The sequence below is a fragment of the Saimiri boliviensis genome, chromosome 19 (assembly GCF_048565385.1).
Source record: "Saimiri boliviensis isolate mSaiBol1 chromosome 19, mSaiBol1.pri, whole genome shotgun sequence".
In the NCBI taxonomy this organism is placed as follows: domain Eukaryota; kingdom Metazoa; phylum Chordata; class Mammalia; order Primates; family Cebidae; genus Saimiri; species Saimiri boliviensis.
In genome coordinates, this window is record NC_133467.1 from 35,482,477 (window position 1) to 35,503,180 (window position 20,704).

At 50.1% G+C, this 20,704-nt stretch overlaps 2 protein-coding genes across 7 annotated transcripts; both read left to right on the forward strand.

The window, feature by feature from the left end:
• Window positions 1–2,764: 2,764 nt before the first annotated feature.
• CLK2 (CDC like kinase 2) lies at window positions 2,765–13,545 on the forward strand. 6 transcript variants are annotated; one of them, XR_746147.2, is made up of 14 exons: window positions 2,770–3,069; window positions 4,751–4,920; window positions 6,511–6,739; window positions 7,433–7,520; window positions 7,869–7,935; window positions 8,102–8,218; window positions 9,326–9,492; window positions 10,242–10,336; window positions 11,638–11,767; window positions 11,865–11,947; window positions 12,112–12,191; window positions 12,373–12,463; window positions 12,704–12,835; window positions 13,008–13,094. XR_746147.2 is itself a non-coding variant. In XM_010348396.2 (13 exons), the coding sequence occupies exons 2-13, from the start codon at window positions 4,751–4,753 to the stop codon at window positions 13,188–13,190; spliced, it is 1,500 nt and encodes a 499-aa protein (XP_010346698.1). In that variant the 5' UTR covers window positions 2,765–3,069; the 3' UTR covers window positions 13,191–13,545. The 6 variants fall into 6 exon arrangements, 5 of the variants coding, with proteins under 5 accessions (XP_010346698.1, XP_010346699.1, XP_010346702.1 ...); XM_010348396.2 differs by lacking the exon at window positions 12,704–12,835 and having other exon boundaries at window positions 2,765–3,069; window positions 13,008–13,545; XM_010348397.2 differs by lacking the exon at window positions 12,704–12,835 and having other exon boundaries at window positions 2,765–3,069; window positions 7,436–7,520; window positions 13,008–13,545.
• Window positions 13,546–14,028: 483 nt separating this feature from the next.
• Window positions 14,029–20,335, forward strand: SCAMP3 (secretory carrier membrane protein 3). The gene is made up of 9 exons (XM_010348404.3): window positions 14,029–14,324; window positions 14,668–14,745; window positions 15,744–15,866; window positions 15,957–16,077; window positions 17,635–17,763; window positions 18,668–18,827; window positions 18,929–19,030; window positions 19,519–19,636; window positions 19,882–20,335. Exons 1-9 carry the CDS (start codon window positions 14,259–14,261, stop codon window positions 20,026–20,028), a joined length of 1,044 nt encoding a protein of 347 aa, XP_010346706.1. The 5' UTR covers window positions 14,029–14,258; the 3' UTR covers window positions 20,029–20,335.
• Window positions 20,336–20,704: the final 369 nt, after the last annotated feature.

The window sequence follows — 20,704 nt, forward strand, 5'->3', positions numbered from 1 at the left end:
ATTGATGACCTCATGATCTGCCCAGCTCGGCCTCCCCAAGTGCTAAGATTACAGGTGTGAGCCACTGTGCCCAGCCTATTCTAGAGCTTTTTTTTTTTTTTTTTTTTTTGAGACGGAGTTTCGCTCTTGTTACCCAGGCTGGAGTGCAATGGCGCGATCTTGGCTCATCGCAACCTCCGCCTCCTGGGCTCAGGCAATTCTCCTGCCTCAGCCTCCAGAGTAGCTGGGATTACAGGCACGCGCCACCATGCCCAGCTAATTTTTTGTATTTTTAGTAGAGACGGGGTTTCACTATGTTGACCCGGATGGTCTCGATCTCTTGACCTCGTGATCTACCCGCCTCGGCCTCCCAAAGTGCTGGGATTACAGGCTTGAGCCACCGCGCCCGGCTCTAGAGCTTTTTTTATGGCAGCCAGGGCACCGCTGTTTTGAGCAGCTCATGTCACAGGGCTACAATAATTATTATTTTATTATTTATTTATTTTGAGATGGAGTCTCACTCTCGTCGCCTAGGCTGGAGTGTAGTGGCGCAATCTCAGCTCATTGCAATCTCCGCCTCCCAGGTTTAAGCAATTCTCCTGCCTCAGCCTCCTGAGTAGCTGGGATTGCAGGCACCTGCCACAATGCCCGACTAATTTTTGTACTTTTAGTAGAGATGGGGTTTCACCATGTTGGCCAGGCTGGTCTAGAACTCCTGACCTCAGGTGATCCACCCACCTCGGCCTCCCAAAGTGCTGGGATTATAGGCGTGAGCCACCGCGCCCGGCTGGAAGGGGTTCTTATTCCTGATGCAGGTAAGCCCTACTGCTGTGTCATTCTCCTATTGGTTAGGGTTGGACTGCACAGTCCAAACCAGTTCCGATTGGCTATTTTAAAGAGAGCAGGAGTATGAGCTGAAGTGGTGGGGTGGTAGTTTGGTGGGAAGATGGCTATGGATCAGGTCAGAACAGGTGACCAGGGGTGACTCAGGTCAAAGCAGGTGACCAGGGGAACAGATGTGAACTACTGATTAGAATGGTGGGAAAGTTGTTTACCAAAACTAGAGGCAAGGGAGTGCAGAGGATCAGGAAGCTAAGCTAAAAGGGAGAATTAAAAAATAAGAGAGCTGGCCGGGCGCGGTGGCTCAAGCCTGTAATCCCAGCACTTTGGGAGGCCGAGGCGGATGGATCACGAGGTCAAAAGATCGTAGACCATCCTGGTCATCATGGTGAAACCCCGTCTCTACTAAAAATACAAAAAATTAGCTGGGCATGGTGGCGCGTGCCTGTAATCCCAGCTACTCAGGAGGCTGAGGCAGGAGAATTGCCTGAACCCAGGAGGTGGAGGTTGCAGTGAGCCGAGATCGCGCCATTGCACTCCAGCCTGGGCAGCAGGAGCGAAACTCTGTCTCAAAAACAAACAAACAAACAAACAAACAAACAAAACTGACGTACTGATTATTTGAAGAGAAACTTGGCATTCACTGTATCTAACATAGTTATTCTCAGATTATATTATTTCCCTTTCAATTTACATTTCTGACCACTTCTCAATTCTTTGTGTAGAGTAACTTTCTCCTCATTTTCCTTTTTTTTTTTTTTTTGGTAGGATCTCACTCTGTCGCCCAAGGTGGAGTGCAGTGGCAGGATCACAGGTCACTGCAGCCTCAACCTCCCTAAATTCAGGTGATCCTCCCACCTCAGCCTCCCAAGTAGCTAGGACTACAGGTGGGAGACACCATGACTGGCTAATTTGTTGTTGTTGTTGTTTTTGAGACACAGTCTCACTATGTCACCTAGGCTGGAGTGCAGTGGCACCGTCTTGGCTCACTGCAACTTCCACCTCCCAGGTCCAGCAATTCTCATGCCTCAGCCTCCTGAGTAGCTGGGATTACAGCCACCCGCCACCACACTCGGCTAATTTTGGTATTTTTAGGGTTTCGCCATGTTGGCCGCGCTGTCTTGAACTCTTGTGCTCAAGTGATCTACCTGTCTCGGCCTCCCAAAGTGTTGGGATCACAGGCGTGAGCCACCGCACTCTACCTACTTTTTATATCTTTTGTAGAGTCTGGGTTTCACCCTGTTGCCCAGTCTGGTCTCAAACTCCTGTGTTCAAGTGATCCACCATCTCTACAAGAAAAAATGTTTTTAAAAATTAGCCGGGCGTGGTGGCACGCGCCTGTAGCAAACTTTTATTTCTTACCCATTATGTAAGCCACCTTAGGATACAGTTCTCAAATGAGTCCCTCTTTTCGGCACCCAATTCTCCATCCCTTCATTGCTCAAACCTTTCCTCCATGGCTGTGTCCCCACCCCCAGTGGTGCATAACTTTTGTTGACAAAAGGTGGCAAACTTCCGTCCTGGGGATTGGTAGGTGAAGTTTTAAGAAATGGTTATTTTCAGGCTATGCAGAAGAATGAGACTTCACCATCAAGCCTCACTAGACTCAGGCTTGATGGTGAAGGCTGCCTGGAGCCAGGCTAGCAGCGACACTGTAAATGACGATCCTTTCTTTTAAACTCCAAACCTAACTAAGCCACGCGTCACCATGCAAAGGGTAAAAGACTGAAGAGGGGGTGGGAAAGGACAGGAGGCGGAACGTAGCGGGCCTAGAAGGCTTCCAGCGCGTCCCAGTGGACCCACCTCGCCCCTAAGAACTTCCGCCCCCAGTATCTCCAGGGCTCTGACAGACCGACGCCTGCCAGCTACGTGAGCACGTGGTGGCGCGCGCGGTGCTGGGGGCGGAGCCCAGCGGGTATCTGGGAAGCGACGCAGGACGTGCGTCCGTGCGTACGTGCTCGCTCACGGCGGCGGCGGCGGAGCGGAGAGGCCAGAGCCGGAGACCGAGCTGGGATCGGGCCCCGGGCGGGGGCGGTGCGAGCGGCGCCAAGCAGATCTTAGGGGCGGGGACGGAGCCGGGGCGGGCGGGACTGAAGCGGAGCCCGGGAACGGGGCGGGAGGTCCCAGGGTCCCGGGTTGGGGGGGTGGAGCAGCACTTCGTCGCCGCGGTGGTGCCGGGACTCCGGCCGCAGTGCCGCCGCCATCACGGACTTCCTGTGGGACAAGCGCACGGGCCTCGCCGCCAGAACGGTGAGCGCGCGGGCTGGCTGGCCGCGGGGCCCGGCGAAAAGATGGCGACCGCGGGGCGGGCGGGGTTAGGCTTGGATTGGGGGCAAGGGACGGGGGCGAGATTTGGAGAGAAGGAGAGTTGAGACTTATGAAGCGGCAGAGTAGGGAGATCAGGAGGAAGGAGGTCGGCCTGCCTGGGATGTACCGAGAAGACCTATAGGAAACTTGGGCGGAGCCAGACTAGAAGAGGTGATAAAGTAAGGATAAGAGTGGTTCCAGAGCTGTGAAGGAGCAGAATATCAAAGTTGGACTCAGGGGTCCAGTCAAAGCTGAAGGGGAGGAACACATCACCTTGTCACTTGGAGCCTGCAGGAAGAAATTGCCTGTAGGAGTTCTGGATTTTCTGAGTAAGGAAAAAGCAAAAGATTTCCAAGTTGAGCAAGGTAGGCTAGTGATTCTTTGAGGGTAAAGTACTGTGAGGCTGTTTGATGATAGTGTGTGGTGAGATGGCATTTATGGGGCTATGCTAATTAGAATGGATTACCTGGGAAAATACTGTGCTTGCCTCTTAGTATTCTGCCGGCCCCAGTTATGCCAATAAGGCATCAAATGCCACCCTCCTCAATTTGGGGAGGTTGGGAAGATACGATGCAAAATGGGAGTCAGACATGGGAATCATTAAACCTTTTGCATACCTGATTCTCATGCACCGCCCCCGCCAACCCAGACTTCTGTCTCTGGACCTGTTTCATTTTACTCTGCCTTCCTATTCTCATCTTCCTGGATTGTGACAGTGATTTTTCTCTTTTTTCCTTGAAGGAAAAAAAGATTTGTGAACCATTCCATTAACTAGAAGGTGGCCAGCTCTCAGCCAAATAGGGCTGATATTAATTAAAAACCAAGTTACTGTCTACGTCTTAAGAACAAGAGTGGAGGGGCCAAATGGGAGGCTGACTGTAGTTGGTGGCCTACTGCATTAAAAGCTCTGAAGGGAGAGTTGACCAAAGATGAGAGAGATGATTACGTTACTTCAAGGGGCCCGACCCAGATCCCTGGAACTGTTAGTATTTGACATTTACCTGTATATGTAGAAACCTGGGAGACTGGATTTCTACCCTCAGGACACTGATAGTTTACTTGGGGAGATAAGAGGTACTCTTAATGACTATACAACATTGATCATAACTGTAAACCAAAGCTTTATTCTATTGACTTGTGAGGAACTCAGCATCCACAGATCTGTATCTTAGATCCTGACCAGGGATGAACTGTAGCAGTCTCCATCGGTCGTCATACACTTTCCCCTGTCATGAACTGTGTGTCCTAGACCTGAAAGTCTTCATGGAGCTGTGTTTGGAGAAAATAAGGATAGAACACTTGAGCTGAGTGGGGGGTAATGAGGGATGGGTCTGGGGACTTTCTAGAGTTTCAGCCAGAGTTAGTAGGTGGCTATACTCCAATAAGGAGGAATTGTAAGTACAGAGGAAGACTGAGGAAGTTGTGCCTGGTAAAAAGAGGCAGAAATAAAAGAGCGGATCCATGCTGTAGCTTGGCCCTAAGGAAAAAAAAAAGAGTAAAAAATGAAATTGAAAAAAAAAATAGCAGAAAGCAGCTTAGCGTCTTTGGAACAGCCACTCCTTGGAGGAGACTTCTGAAAACTCAGAACTTTCCTGTTTCCACTTTCCCTTCCCTTCCCTTCCAGATGCCTCATCCTCGAAGGTACCATTCCTCAGAGCGAGGCAGCCGGGGGAGTTACCGTGAACACTATCGGAGCCGAAAGCATAAGCGACGAAGAAGTCGCTCCTGGTCAAGTAGTAGTGACCGCACACGACGGCGCCGGCGAGAGGATAGTTACCATGTCCGTTCTCGAAGGTGAGGCCTCAGGAAGAGAAACTCAAACACAGGGTCATTGGCTCATTCATTTGTTCAGCAAATACTTACTGGTTATATACTAAAACCATTAAGTAGCTGGCTAAAGGTAATGTTCAGGATAGATAACCCAAGAAGCCATTTGCACTGCAGCGTTAAGTGTTCCAATACACAGTGAGGAACTGAGGATGTACCCAGTGGGTTTGGTTAGAATGGGGCAGGATGTGTAATTCAGAGAAAACATTGCAGAGAAAGTGACATCTGCGTATGTCTGGAGGACAAGTAGGAGTCAGGTGGGGAAGTGCCTTTTGGCAGAGGGAAAGCATGTGCAAAGGACTGGGAGCTACAGGTAACTAATAAGCCAACAGATAAGACAACATTAGATCTTTGTGGTTTCAATATTTTATTTTTTTGATAGACTTTTTTTTTTTTTTTCTTAAACTGTACATATATATATATATATATATTTTTGAGGCAGAGGTTCACTCTTGTTACCCAGGCTGGAGTGCAATGGCGCCATCTCGGCTCACCGCAACCTCCGCCTCCTGGGTTCAGGCAATTCTCCTGCCTCAGCCTCCTGAGTAGCTGGGATTACAGGCACGCACCACCATGCCCAGCTAATTTTTTTTGTATTTTTAGTAGAGACGGGGTTTCACCATGTTGACCAGGATGGTCTCGATCTCTTGACCTCGTGATCCACCCGCCTCGGCCTCCCAAAGTGCTGGGATTACAGGCGTGAGCCACCGCGCCTGGCCTTAAACTATATTTTTAAGTTCTGGGGTACATGTGCAGAACATGCAGCTTTGTTACATAGGTATTCACATGCCGTGGTGGTTTGCTGTATCCATCTCCCCTGTCATGTACATTAGGTATTTCTCCCTAATGTTATCCCTCCCCAATCCCCCCACCCCCATTTTATAAAATTTTTAAATATTATTTATTTATTTTTGAGACAGAGTCTTACTCTGTTGCCCAGGCTGGAGTGCAGTGGCATGATCTCAGCTCACTGCAAAATGTGCACTTCTGGGTTCAAGCGATTCTTGTGCTTCAGCCTTCTGAGTAGCTGAGACTACAGGCATGTGCCACAATGCCTGGCTAACTTTTTTTGCATTTGTAGTAGAGACAGGGTTTCGCCATGTTGGCCTCAAACTCCTGACTTCAAGGGATCTGCCTGCCTCGGCCTCCCAAAGTGCTGGGATTACAGGCGTGAGCCACCACACCCTGCCCGGTTTTAGTATTTTAGTGGCGTGTTTAGTAGGAATAATCAGTTAGGGATGGTTTAGATCAAGGGTGGATTTCAGTCAGGAAAGCTTGAGAAAGAAATAGCTCTGTTTCTTTGTATTACTGCAGCGGGGAGAAAGGCCCCAAGAAGAAGTGGTCCTGCAGATGCCTTTTCAGAGGTGTTGGTGACGTGGCAGATGGGCTTCGTTACCTCACTTCTCTGGTCCCTTAGTCCCTCAATTACTCAATAAGTGTCTGAGAACAGTTTTCTAGCATTACTCTTTGTCCTCACCAAGGCAGGACCTTGTCACAGGGTATGGTAGGGAATGTGGTCTGAACAGATACACCTAATGGGTGTTTGTTATCCAACAGCAGTTATGATGATCGTTCATCTGACCGGAGGGTGTATGACCGGCGATACTGTGGCAGCTACAGACGCAACGATTATAGCCGGGATCGAGGAGATGCCTACTATGACACAGACTATCGGCATTCCTATGAATATCAGCGGGAGAACAGCAGTTACCGCAGCCAGCGCAGCAGCCGGAGGAAGCACAGACGGCGGAGGAGGCGCAGCCGGACATTTAGCCGCTCATCTTCGGTGAGTGCCAGCCCAGACCCTTCCTCTCCCCACTCTTCTGCAGGCCCTCTAGGACTCTGGTAAGTGAGAAGTATCCTTGTTCTCAGCTGAGCATTGGGGCATGAACACTGAGGTGGGCACCGAGTTTGCCTACTCTGTTGGAAGCTCTACGACTCTTGAAGGGCCCTGGAATCTGCTTTGGAGATGGATGGGCACAGAGCATTTGTGACCCCCAGTGCTCTCCCTGGCATGTTGGGCTTATTATATTGGGAGCAGCTCCTCCACCCCAGTGGCCTCCACTCTTTAATGGGGACCTTGCTTGTGAGCTGCCTTTTTCCCCCAAGCCCTGGGCTCTGTAGCCCCCTTGGCAGGCGGGCTTGGGTGGGGGCAAGGGGAGATCTGTGTCTGCCCAGAAGGGCATTGTGTAGAGCATGGGGTTGTGGGTGACACTGGCAACAACACCACTTCTCTGCTCTGCCCATGCCTCTCCCTGTTCCTGTTTTGGGTTTGGGGACTTGGGATTATGCGCCGCTCTCTCTTCTCACACCGATCCACCTTACTGCATCTGACGTGTTCCCTTCCACTGTCCCCCATCATCGTCTGTCCCCCCTGGCTGGGCGCCTGTGACCGGTGACCCCTCTACCACCCACCCCGCCTCCCTCCGGCCCCCGCTCCGACACCTGGCTTGCTCCGACCCCCCCTGCCCCCCGACAGCAGCACAGCAGCCGGAGAGCCAAGAGTGTAGAGGACGACGCTGAGGGCCACCTCATCTACCACGTCGGGGACTGGCTACAAGAGCGATGTACAAGCCAAATCGTAACAATCCTATAGCCTGTAATGGTCCCATAGCCATCCTAACGTCCCAAGCCAACCTGAGTCACAGCCTCTTGCCTTTTCTCAGTGGTGTTGTTTATCTGGGTGGTTTGAGTTGCTGTTGAGAATTGACCTCTGTTGTCCACTCCCAGCTCTCACGGCCCCTGGGTTAAAGGTGGTGGGAATCACGCAGGGGTTTTCTTCCCCTGTGACCATCTGTATCTGTTCCCCTTCCTTCATCTCCACCCCAGGTTGCTGTCCCCTTTTTTCTTCCAACTCAGCTCATTCCCCGCCTTCTCTCCCTCCCTCTCCCCGACCCTGCTGTCTTTCATTTCAGATGAAATCGTTAGCACGTTAGGAGAGGGGACCTTCGGCCGAGTTGTACAATGTGTTGACCATCGCAGGTAACTGTCAGCCCCTCCCTACTATGTGGGGATAAAGAGATGGTGGGGCTTATGTGGGGCCTTTTTGCTGATCAGCCAAAGGCAGGAGTTCTTAGTTCCTTTATGGCCCTGTTCGATTTGAGACATTCTTGAGAACCCAGCAAAAGCCTCTCCTGCCAACCTACAGGGGTGGGGCGCGAGTTGCCCTGAAGATCATTAAGAATGTGGAGAAGTACAAGGAAGCAGCTCGACTTGAGATTAACGTGCTGGAGAAAATCAATGAGAAAGACCCTGACAACAAGAAGTAAGCAAGCAAGGAAGTATGTGGGGAGGCTAAGAGGCCCAACCCCTACACAGGAGAGACTTCTAGACCTGGTTAAGGCAGACAGGAGAATTCTAGACCTTCTCATCCATTTGTCTTTTGTTCATCATCTTAGAGTACTAGAACATCAGGGTAGGAAAGGGGGGCCTGTGACCTTCCTTAATCCATTCTCCATTGTATTCAGGGCAGTTAGATTGCTCTTTGGTTTGGGCCTAGCCTAGAATGGCTTCTGTAGAGGTATACCCTGGACAAAGCCCTAGGACTGAGGGTCAACATCATTGAACAATGAATTAAGCTTTTATAAGTAGAACTGTGCTGTGAGGCCACAGACATTTATGCAGTAATATTTTCACATACATTCACAGTCCAAAAATAGAATAAGGGGCCGGGCGCGGTGGCTCAAGCCTGTAATCCCAGGACTTTGGGAGGCCGAGGTGGGTGGATCACGAGGTCAAGAGATCGAGACCATCCTGGTCAACATGGTGAAACCCCGTCTCTACTAAAAATACAAAAAATTAGCTGGGCATGGTGGTGCGTGCCTGTAATCCCAGCTGCTCAGGAGGCTGAGGCAGGAGAATTGCCTGAACCCAGGAGGCAGAGGTTGCGGTGAGCCGAGATCGCGCCATTGCACTCCAGCCTGGGTAACAAAAAGCGAAATTCCGTCTAAAAAAAAAAAAAATAGAATAAGGACATTAAGCCAAGATATGAGTCCAGTGGGTATAAAGAGCCCAGTGGTATCGGGTGATGAATGAATGTCACGAGTTGGGCTGGGTTTGGGGTTTAGGATGGACAGTTTGATGATCTAGGATCTATACTGTTTGGAGCTTGGCATTCAACAGCTCTTCAGGAGTTTTCCGAACTGTTTAAAATGATACAGGAAAATGTTTTGAAGCTTGGCAGGTAGTACCATTCTTCTTGGGTCTGGCAGAGGCTATTCCCTAGCTGAACTGAATTTTGGTGTTAGTATTAACTGGCATGGTTTTACACAGGTATATGGAATCAACAGCTATGAAGTCCCTCCTTGTTGGAGGGCTGATGGGCAGATGGGAGCTCATCAGACAACCTCCCTTCCCCCATCTCTCTTCTCAGCCTCTGTGTCCAGATGTTTGACTGGTTTGACTACCATGGCCACATGTGTATCTCCTTTGAGCTTCTGGGCCTTAGCACCTTCGATTTCCTCAAAGACAACAACTACCTGCCCTACCCCATCCACCAAGTGCGCCACATGGCCTTCCAGCTGTGCCAGGCCGTCAAGTGTGAGTGGGGTGGGCTGAAGTGGACTCTGGGGCAGCCGCTCCCTTCATTGGATCTCTTTGTCTTGGTTATGCACTGGTGAAGCCTCTAAACAGTCAGCTCTCTATTACCTGCGGTTCTTTTATTTACTGTCATCTTGAAATCTCTTCTGACTTAACTCCTCAACTCATGTCTTTACCGTCACTGATTGCTCTTACTCTACACCTAACCTAGTGGCAGCTAGAAGAGAAAGCCTTTGGAATCAAAGCACTTAATCAGCCTCCCCCTTTCTTTTCCTCCCCTTCTTGGGAAAGCATCGGACAGCAAACATAGATGAAAATACGCTCCTTGGGCTAAAGGCTTAATATTTGTCTGAGATGAGATGTTCATTCACAGTAAAGCAGATGGGAACACAGAGTATGTAGTTCAGCTAAGGGGCAAGGTGGGGAATATAAAGAAATACATCATTCCTCTTGAGTCATCAAAACGATACAGTTTCACAGAATTGAGTTCACATAATGTCAGCTAGACACATGCCAAAGTGTGTACACTCTACAACTCAAAGCTAACTTTTTTTTTTTCTTTTACATCAATTGAGATACATATGTATCTTATATTAAGAGAGCAGGGCTTCTTAGACCAGGCATTCCATTTAGGTATAGAGCAGAAAGCAGCCCTAGTGATTCTGGACCTGTCTTCTCACTGGCTTTGCCCTAGCTAACCAGGCCAGGGGTCACCTGCACCAAGCCTGACCTGGCCTTCTCCCCTACAGTCCTGCATGATAACAAGCTGACACATACAGACCTCAAGCCTGAAAATATTCTGTTTGTGAATTCAGACTATGAGCTCACCTACAACCTAGAGAAGGTAAGTTGGATAGGGTCTGCCCATGGTTACTGGGGGCAGGCAGCTGGGGCGCTTTGCCTCTTGCCAAGCTCGCTCGCTCTTTGTCCTCCCATGTTTTCTTCCTGTCTGGCTCCAACGGGGTAAAACTAGATAGGTTGAAAGGGAGGGATCTCTTAAGACTTAAATTGGAAGAGAACTTATACAAGAGACTTCAGATAACTTTCCAGTAGGGTGAAAGTTTTTAAGATTCTTGGTTTGGACTTTTTTTTTTTTTAATTTATGTATTTTTTTGGAGATGGACTCGTTCTGTTGCCCAGACTGAAGTGAGTGGCACGACTCAGCTCACTGCAACCTCTACCTCCCAGGTTCAAGTGATTCTCCTGCCTCAGCCTCTGGAGTAGCTGGGATTACAGGCACCCACCACCACACCTAGCTGGGTGTTGTATGTTTTTTTTTTTTCTGAGACGTAGTTTTGCTCTTGTTACCCAGGCTGGAGTGCAATGGCGCGATCTCGGCGATCTCGGCTCACCGCAACCTCCGCCTCCTGGGCTCAGGCAATTCTCCTGCCTCAGCCTTGAGTAACTGGGATTACAGGCACGCACCACCATGCCCAGCTAATTTTTTGTATTTTTAGTAGAGACGGGATTTCACCATGTTGACCAGGATGGTCTTGATCTCTTGACCTCGTGATCCACCCGCCTCGGCCTCCCAAAGTGCTGGGATTACAGGCTTGAGCCACCACGCCCGGCCCTTGAGTGTTGTATTTTTAGTAGAGGTAGAGTTTTGCCATGTTGGCCAGGCTGGTCTTAAATTCCTAACCTCAGTTGATCTGCCTGTCTCGGGCTCCCAGAATGCTGGATTTTTGAGATGTATATTCCTGTGAGTTAGGAAAGCTTGGCTCCCTTGACCAACTGGAAATAGTGGAGATGTCAGACCTAAAGCTCTCCCTCCCTTGATCCCTTTGCTACATGTTATATATTTTTTAACAAAACCCCTTTGCTACTTTACATATGTTCAGCAAAATCTCTTTGCTACATGTTAAATATTTTCAGAAAAACTGTGTATCCGGCAATTGAGTATAGTCTTCAGATGCTTACAGATACGCACACTGTTGCATAATCATTCCTTAATCCTTTTACTCCCCAATCCTAAAAGTATTCTGCTGGTTGTGGTGGAAGCTGTAAAGCAGGAAATTTCCCAGTGCTTGTCGGGGCAGGCAGGAGATCACAGTTGCTTTTTTAAGGTTCAGAAGCACCATAGGGAATAGTGGTAGAATCTCAGTCTGGGTGCAGAGGTTCATTGTCTTCCTCCTCTGCTCCTAGAAGCGAGATGAGCGCAGCGTGAAGAGCACGGCTGTGCGGGTGGTAGACTTTGGCAGTGCCACCTTTGACCATGAGCACCATAGTACCATTGTCTCCACTCGCCATTACCGAGCACCAGAGGTCATCCTTGGTAAGGGAGGGCAAGGCTGTCCGAGTGTGTGAGATGATGTGGTGAGGGTGGGGCCGCCTAAGCCTCCTAACACCTTTTCCTTCCCATTCTCACCCAGAGTTGGGCTGGTCACAGCCTTGTGATGTGTGGAGTATAGGCTGCATCATCTTTGAGTACTATGTGGGCTTCACCCTCTTCCAGGTAAGTGGTGGGGTGTCTTACTTGACCGCCTGCCGCCTGGCATTCTTCTACCTAGTTCCTTTGTTGTCTGCTGAGGACCTGCCTACTCAGTTCTGCATCTTCTGGCAACTGGTCCTCAGCGTCCCCTTTTTAGTCCAAGGCTCAGTTCTGTTTTTGTTTCCCAGACTCATGACAACAGAGAGCATCTAGCCATGATGGAAAGGATTTTGGGTCCTATCCCTTCCCGGATGATCCGAAAGACAAGGTGAATCTTGAGTGGGTGCTAGTTAACCCTTTTCCTCCTCTCTCCACAGAATTTAGTTGGTCTATTTCACATCATTTTCTTTTTCTTTGACACCTCCTCTCCCCGCAGTTACTTTCAGATGGGGAAGTATGGGAATTGTAGCAAGGTTGACCTGATTCCTCAACCTCCCCTTCCCCTCTAGAAAGCAGAAATATTTTTACCGGGGTCGCCTGGATTGGGATGAGAACACATCAGCTGGGCGTTATGTTCGTGAGAACTGCAAACCACTGCGGGTGAGCTGGGCTGGGGATAAATAGTGCCCATCATCCAGAAATCACTTCCTCCTTAGGGTGGTTTGCCCCTGGAACGCTCTTCAAAAGCAGAGGGTTAGGAAAGGAGGGGAGGAAAGCTGAAAGAAGACATCTTTGGTCAACAGAGGAGAAAGAAGAGGGAGTGGTTTTGTGGAGGGAAGGAGGTTAGACAGCCTAACCTTGAGACAACCAGAGATCAAAGCAATGTCCTGGATTCTTTAGGTCAGACAGAAAAGAATAAACTACCTTTGAAGAGCTTACATTTTAATGAGGCGCTAAAGAAGATTCATGAAGTTGACAAGGATATACAAGTAGAACTTTCAAAGATTATGGAGTAATTGTGCTAGTGGGAAGGTAGGTTGAGCTATAATATCAGAAACATTGGTCCTGGTGTGGTCGTGGTAAGGTAGCCTTCAAATTGGCTGCAAGCAGAGCCTTGGTTCTCCAATAATGAAAGGTAGGGCCTTGAAGAAGGCAGGGTTTGAAAGGCATCCTGCCTCACCTTTTTCCTGCCCTCCTCCACCAGCGGTATCTGACCTCAGAGGCAGAGGAACACCACCAGCTCTTCGATCTGATTGAAAGCATGCTAGAGTATGAACCAGCTAAGCGGCTGACTTTGGGTGAAGCCCTTCAGCATCCTTTCTTCGCCCGCCTTCGGGCTGAGCCACCCAACAAGTTGTGGGACTCCAGTCGGGATATCAGTCGGTGACGATCAGGGCCTGGACCCCCCTGCATCTCTTATAGCAGTGGGTGTCCAGTCCAGGACACTGGTGCTTTTTTATACAAGAAAACAGAGCCAGAATTCACTCCTTCCTCCTGGCTCTCTATATATCTGTGAATATGTAAAATAGTGTAAATATGAAAGAACTTGTACTTATCACTTCAACCCCTGCCTTGTACATAATGTTATTCCATCCACACACTTTCCACCCACCCTCACTTGCCCACTCATATGGAGTTGGATGGGGGCCGAGTGAGGTATCCAGGTGGCATCTATCCCATGTTTTATAAGGAATTTTGTACAGTCTTTGTGAAATAAAATGATGTGCTTCATTTGACCCCCATCCCTGGAGTTGGAGGTTTGGGAATACTGGGGTGGAGGGATGAAACGATTGGCAACCTTTCTGAGTTTGGGTATGAAGGGAGGCCTTCTTACCCTCCAAAATTAACCAGAGCCAAGTTACCAGTTTATTTCCCCCGCCCACCTTATCTTAGGTGAGGGTAGTAGTGGGTGGGGCAGCATTTCTTTCAGGTTAGAATAGAGAAGTGTTTTAAGGTGACACTTCTCGGATGTGGAATTATGAGTGTTGGGAAAGATCTGACTCCTAGAGCCATTAGGTTGCACCCCAGTATAGGGCCAGAAACCCAGGTTGGAAACGTACTCAACTGGGCTCCTGGGGGCTGCCATGGCCGGTCAGAAGGCTCCCGTCGTCCATCTCGGGAGACTAGGAAGGACGGATTCCTACGAGAGGTCTGTTGGGAAATGTAGTTCGTTAGTGGAAGGAAGTCACGTGGAAGAGGGGCGGTACCTGACTGTGGGCACTGGGTTGGAGGTATCACGTGGGAGCACTTCCGTCTTAACTTTTGGCCGAGACGGCGGCGCAACCCACGGCCGCTGCGGGGATCCTTGTGGCTCTTCCGGTCCGTGGAACCAATCCGTGCACAGAGAAGCGGGGCGAACTGAGGCGAGCGGTGTGGACCCTCGGGGCCACCGCTGCCGCCACTGCTGCGGCAGGGGCGTGGAGGGCTGGGAGCGGTGAAGGCCGCAGTTGCAAACATGGCTCAGAGCAGAGACGGCGGAAACCCGTTCGCCGAGCCCAGCGAGCTTGACAACCCCTTTCAGGTGACTTGCGCCTGCCGGCCTCTCTTGGGCAGTCAGGTTGATTCTTCTGTAGGATCCGGCTAACTTGTATCCCCATTTCGTGACATTTGATCCTAGGAAGGGCCGCCACGTGCGGGGACAGTGACTCCAGACCAGCGAGCACTCTGGGGGGCGGGCCCTGCCCCTTAAGGGGCTGGTGTTGGCAGTATTAGATGATGGATTTGAGGCAAATGTTGTCCCAGGCCTGGGATAACAGTGGCACCGAAGGTGCTGTACTTAGAGCCACAGGCAGTTTGGGAAAGGTCCCTGGGAATTCCCCTAGGTGGCACCGGGTGCCAGCTGAGCCCCAGGTCTCTGCCCTCAGGACCCAGCTGTGATCCAGCACCGACCCAGCCGGCAGTATGCCACGCTTGACGTCTACAACCCTTTTGAGACCCGGGAGGTGAGCTACTGGAGCCCGTAGGGGAGGGCAAGGAAGGGGAAGGTTTGATTTAGATAAGACTGGTCGGCTTGGGTACAGGGGACTTTTCTGCATGCACAGGATGGAAGAGACACTGTGATCTTAGCCCCCTGAGAGAGGCTGGTTGGGCGTGGGATGCCTCATCCTTCTAGGGCCACCAACGCAAATGGTATGAGCTCTAAAAGTCAGTCCTGGGAAGATCTGGATGCTGACAAGGCCTTAACCAATGTTCTGTTTGGGAAGGCTTCCTTGAAGAAAATAAAGGTTGGGGCTGGTTGGAGTTTAGGTAGGCTGTACAGTTTGAAGGCAAGGAATGAGGGGGACTACACGTGTTTGTCCACTAGATTAGAAAATGGTGAGTTGTAAGAAGTTAAGGTACTTAAAACTTACTAAAAAGAAAAAAAAAAAAGGAGCCGGGCATGGTGTGCATGCCTATGGTCCTAGCTACCAGGGAGGCCGATGGAGACCATCCTGAGCAACATAGCGAGACCCCATCTCTTTTTTTTTTTTTTTCTATTGTATTCTTGTGAGACCCCATCTCTTGAAACATTTACAAAATTGGCTGGGTGTAGTGGCGCATGCCTGTAGTTCTTGCTAGTTGGGAGGCTGAGACGGGAACATGCTTGGGTCCAGGAATTTGAGGCTTTGATGAGTGATGATTGCACCACTGCACTCTATCCTGGGTGGTAGAGACTCCTACACCCCATCCCCAGAAGAAAAGAAAAACCCACAGTTAAGTGGGGAGACATGGTAGATGAGTGATTTGAATCCTTGTTAAGGAATTGGATGTGAGGGATGATGAGGCTGCTGCAGGTCATCATAGAGTTCTGACAGAAATGCAGCAGGAGAACGAGCTTCCTAACAAATGGGGAAGGGCTACTTCCTTACATCATGAGTTCTGGGTCTAAAGATACTCAAGCAGACTCTAGATTCCTGTGTTGTGAGGGACTAGATGATCACTAAGGTCTTTTCCTCAACAGCCACCGCCAGCCTATGAGCCTCCAGCCCCTGCTCCATTGCCTCCACCCTCAGCTCCCTCCTTGCAGTCCTCGAGAAAGCTCAGCCCCACAGAACCTAAGAACTATGGCTCCTACAGCACTCAGGTACAGGAGGTGTGCAGGTGAGAGCTGGGGAGAAGGGCCAGTCCTGGGGCTCAGGGCTCACATCTATCTCCCTCTACTCACACTGGGCAGGCCTCAGCTGCAGCAGCCACAGCTGAGCTGCTAAAGAAACAGGAGGAGCTCAACCGGAAGGCAGAGGAGTTGGACCGAAGGGAGCGAGAGCTGCAGCATGCTGCCCTAGGGGGCACTGCTAGTAAGTAGTAGGGTGGGAAAGAGCACCTGAGTGTTTGGGAGGAGCAAAAACAGGTCTTAAGAGCCTGGGCTCTGTAGTCAGACTGCTGAGTTTGAATTTTGGGGATACTAACCATGAGCGAAGTTACTTAATCTCGAGTGCCTCCGTTTCCCTATTTATAAAATGAAAACCATGTTTGCATCTAATCGACAGGATTGTTTTGAAGGTTAAACAAGATCATATATGTGAAGTGCTTGGTATGGTGCTTTGATGTTTTATTTTTTTTTCGATGTTTTAAATAGTAATAAACAGTATTATTATTATTTATTTTATCTTATTTTATTTATTTACTTACTTTGAGACAGAGTCCCGCTCTGTCACCAGGCTGGATACAGTGGTGTGATCTCAGCTCACTGCAGCCTCCACCTCCTGGGTTCAAGCCATTCTCCTGCCTCAGCTTCTTGAGTAGCTGGGATTACCGGCATGCACCACCACGCCCAGCTTATTTTTGTATTTTTGGTAGAGATGGGGTTTTACCGTGTTGGTCAGGCTGGTCTCGAACTCCTGACCTCATGGTCTGCCTGCTTGGCCTCCCAAAGTGCTGGGATTACGGGCATGAGCCACTGTGCCTGGCCACACTTATTTTTTTAACTCTCCCTTGTCTCCTTGGACCCCAAATTGGGGATAAAAGAGAAGATCTAGGGCTGGGTGTGGTGTCTTATGCTTGTTGGGAGTCCGAGGCAGGCAGGTTGCTTGAGCTCAGGAGTTAGAGACCAACCTGAACAACATAGTGAGAGATTCTGCCTCCAAAACATTAAAGGAAAAAATCAGCAGGGCATGATGGTGCCTGTCTGTAGTCTTAGCTCCTCAAGAAGCTGAGGTGCACAGCCAGGCACAGTGGCTCATGCCTGTAATCCCAGCACTTTGGGAGACCGAGGCAGGCAGATCACAATGTCAGGAGATCGAGACCATCCTGGCCAACATGGTGAAACCCCATCTCTACTAAAAATACAAAAATTGGCTGGACGTGGTGGCGCATGCCTGTAATCCCAACTACTCGGGAGGCTGAGGCAGGAGAATCACTTGAACCAGGGAGTCTGAGCTGAGATCTTGCCATTTCACTCCACCCTGATGGCAGAGTGAGACTCCATCTCAAAACAAAATAAAACAAAAATTAACCAGATGTGGAGGCATATCCCTGTAATCCTAGCTACTCGGGAGGCCGAGGCAGGAGAATCGTTTGTACCTGGGAGGTAGAGGTTACAGTGAACCGAGATCACACCACCACTGCACTCCAGCCTGGGCAACAAGAGCAAAACTCCTCCTCGGGGGAAAAAAAAAAAAAAAAAAAAAAAAAACCTACAGGCTGAGGTGAGAGGGTTGCTTGAGCCCAGGAGGTTGAGGCTGTAGCGAACTGTGATCATTACCACTACCTTCCAGTCTGAACGACAGAGTGAGACCCTGTCTCAAAAAAAAGAGAGAAAGATAGAGGATCCAGGGATGGAGGGAAGAGGGAGTGATTCCTTTGTTCATCTCTGCCTTACTTCTGGGGTCCCCTGTTTTTTGTGTGCCTTACAGCTCGACAGAACAATTGGCCCCCTCTACCTTCTTTTTGTCCAGTTCAGCCCTGCTTTTTCCAGGACATCTCTATGGAGATCCCCCAAGAATTTCAGAAGACTGTATCCACCATGTACTACCTCTGGATGTGTGAGTAGTGAGAAGCCTTTTGGAGGAAGTTACAGGTAGATCTTTTTTTTTTTTTTTTTTTTTTTTGAGACGGAGTCTCGCTCTGTTGCCTAGGCTAGAGTGCAGTGGTACTATTTCAGCTCACTTAAATCTCTGCTTCCAGGTTCAAGGCAGGATTCTCTTGCCTCAGCCTCCTGAGTAGCTGGGATTACAGGCCCATGTCTCCATGCCCAGCTCATTTTTTTTTTTTTTTTTCTTGAGACAGAGTCTTGCTATTGTTGTACAGGCTGGAGTGCCATGGTGTGATGTCATTCACTGAAACCTCCGCCTCCTGGGTTCTCGAAATTCTCCTGCCTCAGCCTCCTTAATAGCTAAGATTACAGGCACCCGCCACCACACCTGGCTAATTTTTGAATTTTTAGTAGAGACAGGGTTTCACGATGTTGGTTAGGCTGGTCTCAAACTCCTGACCTCATGATCCTCCCGCCTCAGCCTCCCAAAGTGCTGGGATTACAGGCGTGAGCCGCCACGCCCAGCCACAGGTAGATCTTTTAACTGCCCTGGGGGTCGGCTCACCTAGAACCAAACACTTCGCCTCTGTTTAGAACTCAGCAGCCTGCTAGCAAGTGTTTTTGTCGTCTTCCCGCTTTTCATTGTCCCCATGCAGGAATCGATTTTAAATTCTTTCTTTATTTTTTGTTATTTTTAAAATTATTTTTGAATTCTTTAAATGCCTTTGCAAGAGCATCACACATGATTGAGATCTGCTTGCTCAATCTCCCCTGTTGAGGATTCCATGAAGGCAGCAGCTGCCTGCCTTTCCTTACTCTGCCGTATTTGGTGAATGTTAGAGGATGAACATGGATGGGAAGGAGCCTTCACTGAAATCCAGAAGGACTCCTCATCCTGTTTCTCTGCCCCTTAGGCAGCACTCTGGCTCTTCTCCTGAACTTCCTCGCCTGCCTGGCCAAGTTCTGTGTGGAAACCAGCAGTGGCTCAGGCTTTGGGCTTTCCATCCTCTGGATCCTCCTTTTCACACCCTGCTCCCTTGTCTGCTGGTACCGCCCCATGTATAAGGCTTTCCGGTAAGGTGGGAGAGTGATGGGAACCTGGGATGGGTCCCACATCTGCCTATCCTTCATCTCTAATTCTTCTCCCACACTCCCCATTTTTTTCCTCTTTGTAGGAGTGACAGTTCATTCAATTTCTTCGTTTTCTTCTTCATTTTCTTCGCCCAGGATGTGCTGTTTGTCCTCCAGGCCATTGGTATCCCAGGTTGGGGATTCAGGTTTGTGAGGCTGTCATCCACCCTCACCTTTCCCTCTGGACCAAGCCAGCACTGGGTGCTGGAGTACGAGTTGTTCAGAAAAATGAAATGTGGTCTTAATCCTTGGGAGGTACTAGTTTAATGAGATACAAGACATTCAGGGTAGAGCCCAGACAGCACTCTTGACAACGTATAGATTGAAGAATGCTGTATGTGGCCAATCTGAGGCGGCCTCCTGGAGGAGGCATAGAACCATAGTCAAAAGGAGGAAGAAGAATCCCCAGACAAGTGCCTGGAAGGGCTTGGAGAGCTCAGGGCTAATGGTTCAGAAACTGGAATTAAACTAAGAAGAGAGTAGATATAGTTTGGGATTGTGGTGCTTGGAATGCTGCCAGATTGACAGGGGTGCCACTGCTGATGGGAAGGGTAGGAACGGGATGTTGGTGATAATAACCACTGAAGAAGCTGAGGGGCCCCTCTTCACTGGCACATCCTTCCCCTCCTTTCAGTGGCTGGATCTCTGCTCTGGAGGTGGTGAGGATCAATGCAGCAGTAGCTGTGCTCATGCTGCTGGTGGCCCTGCTGTTCACTGGCATTGCTGTGCTCGGAATTGTCATGCTAAAACGGGTGAGGGGTGTGTCGAAGGTGGGGCCGTGGAGGGTGAGATCATAGATCCCCAGGGGCCTGGGTGGAACATTCAGGAGCAACCGGCACAGGCCAGGCTGCTGGGTGGTTCTCAGCTATTGGACCTCTGGGATGTGTGTTTTCGGGTGTGAGTGTGTGTGCTGAGTGATGGTGATGGTGATGCTGTTAGGCCGGGGTGGGAAGCAGTGGCTGGAATGTGCCGTCATGTCTTTGTTGTCTGCTCGCAGATCCACTCCTTGTACCGCCGCACAGGTGCCAGCTTTCAGAAGGCCCAGCAAGAATTTGCTGCTGGTGTGTTCTCCAACCCTGCAGTGCGAACGGCAGCTGCCAATGCAGCTGCTGGGGCTGCTGAAAATGCCTTCCGGGGCCCGTGACCCCTGACTGGGATGCCCTGGCCCTGCCACTTGAGGGAGCTGACTTAGCTTCCGTCCCTAAGGTCTCTGGGACTTGGGGAGACATCACTACCTGATGGCTCCTGTGTAGTGCCCCCAGTCCTATGGCCATGACTGCTGAACCTGACAGGCGTGTGGGGAGTCCACTGTGACCTATCACTGCTCACTCTTCCCCCTCCATCAGGCCACACTGCTGCCACCTCCTACACACCCCATCCCAGCTTCCCTCTGCTGTGCCACAGCTGTTGCTTCGGTTATTTAAATAAAAAGAAAGTGGAACTGGAACTGACATCCTGGTTTCCTAAACCTTAATTGGAAATTGGGCCTTGTGAAAAAGAAAGTGTGGAGTGAAGCGGGAAGGTCGGCCCCGACTTCAGTGTAAACTAGGAGATGTGAGGTGCGGGGCGGTGGAGTCCGAGTGGCTGGCGCAGGAAGCGGGTGGGAAGTCCAAGGAAGCGCGAAACCCGGAAACGCCAGGGAGCCGGGCTCCCCACCCCTCTCCATTAATGAACGGGGAAGAACCGCTGCCTCTGCCGGGAACGCCAAGGGATACGCGTGCCTGGAGCCTGAAAGGCTGGGTGGGGCTCAAGTGACCGCCTGATGGATCGTGGGCAGCCTCGCCAGGGTCCAGAGAGAGTCAGGGACTGGATGAGCGCTC

Excerpts from the sequence above, each read along its gene's own strand:
- CLK2 (XM_010348396.2), top strand. The coding sequence starts at position 4,751 with ATGCCTCATCCTCGAAGGTACCATTCCTCAGAGCGAGGCAGCCGGGGG. Across the intron at positions 10,337-11,637 it reads TCACCTACAACCTAGAGAAG|AAGCGAGATGAGCGCAGCGT; the intron begins GTAAGTTGGATA and ends CTCTGCTCCTAG. Across the intron at positions 11,768-11,864 it reads AGCACCAGAGGTCATCCTTG|AGTTGGGCTGGTCACAGCCT; the intron begins GTAAGGGAGGGC and ends ATTCTCACCCAG.
- SCAMP3 (XM_010348404.3), top strand. The coding sequence starts at position 14,259 with ATGGCTCAGAGCAGAGACGGCGGAAACCCGTTCGCCGAGCCCAGCGAG. Across the intron at positions 17,764-18,667 it reads CATGTACTACCTCTGGATGT|GCAGCACTCTGGCTCTTCTC; the intron begins GTGAGTAGTGAG and ends TCTGCCCCTTAG. Across the intron at positions 19,637-19,881 it reads GAATTGTCATGCTAAAACGG|ATCCACTCCTTGTACCGCCG; the intron begins GTGAGGGGTGTG and ends GTCTGCTCGCAG.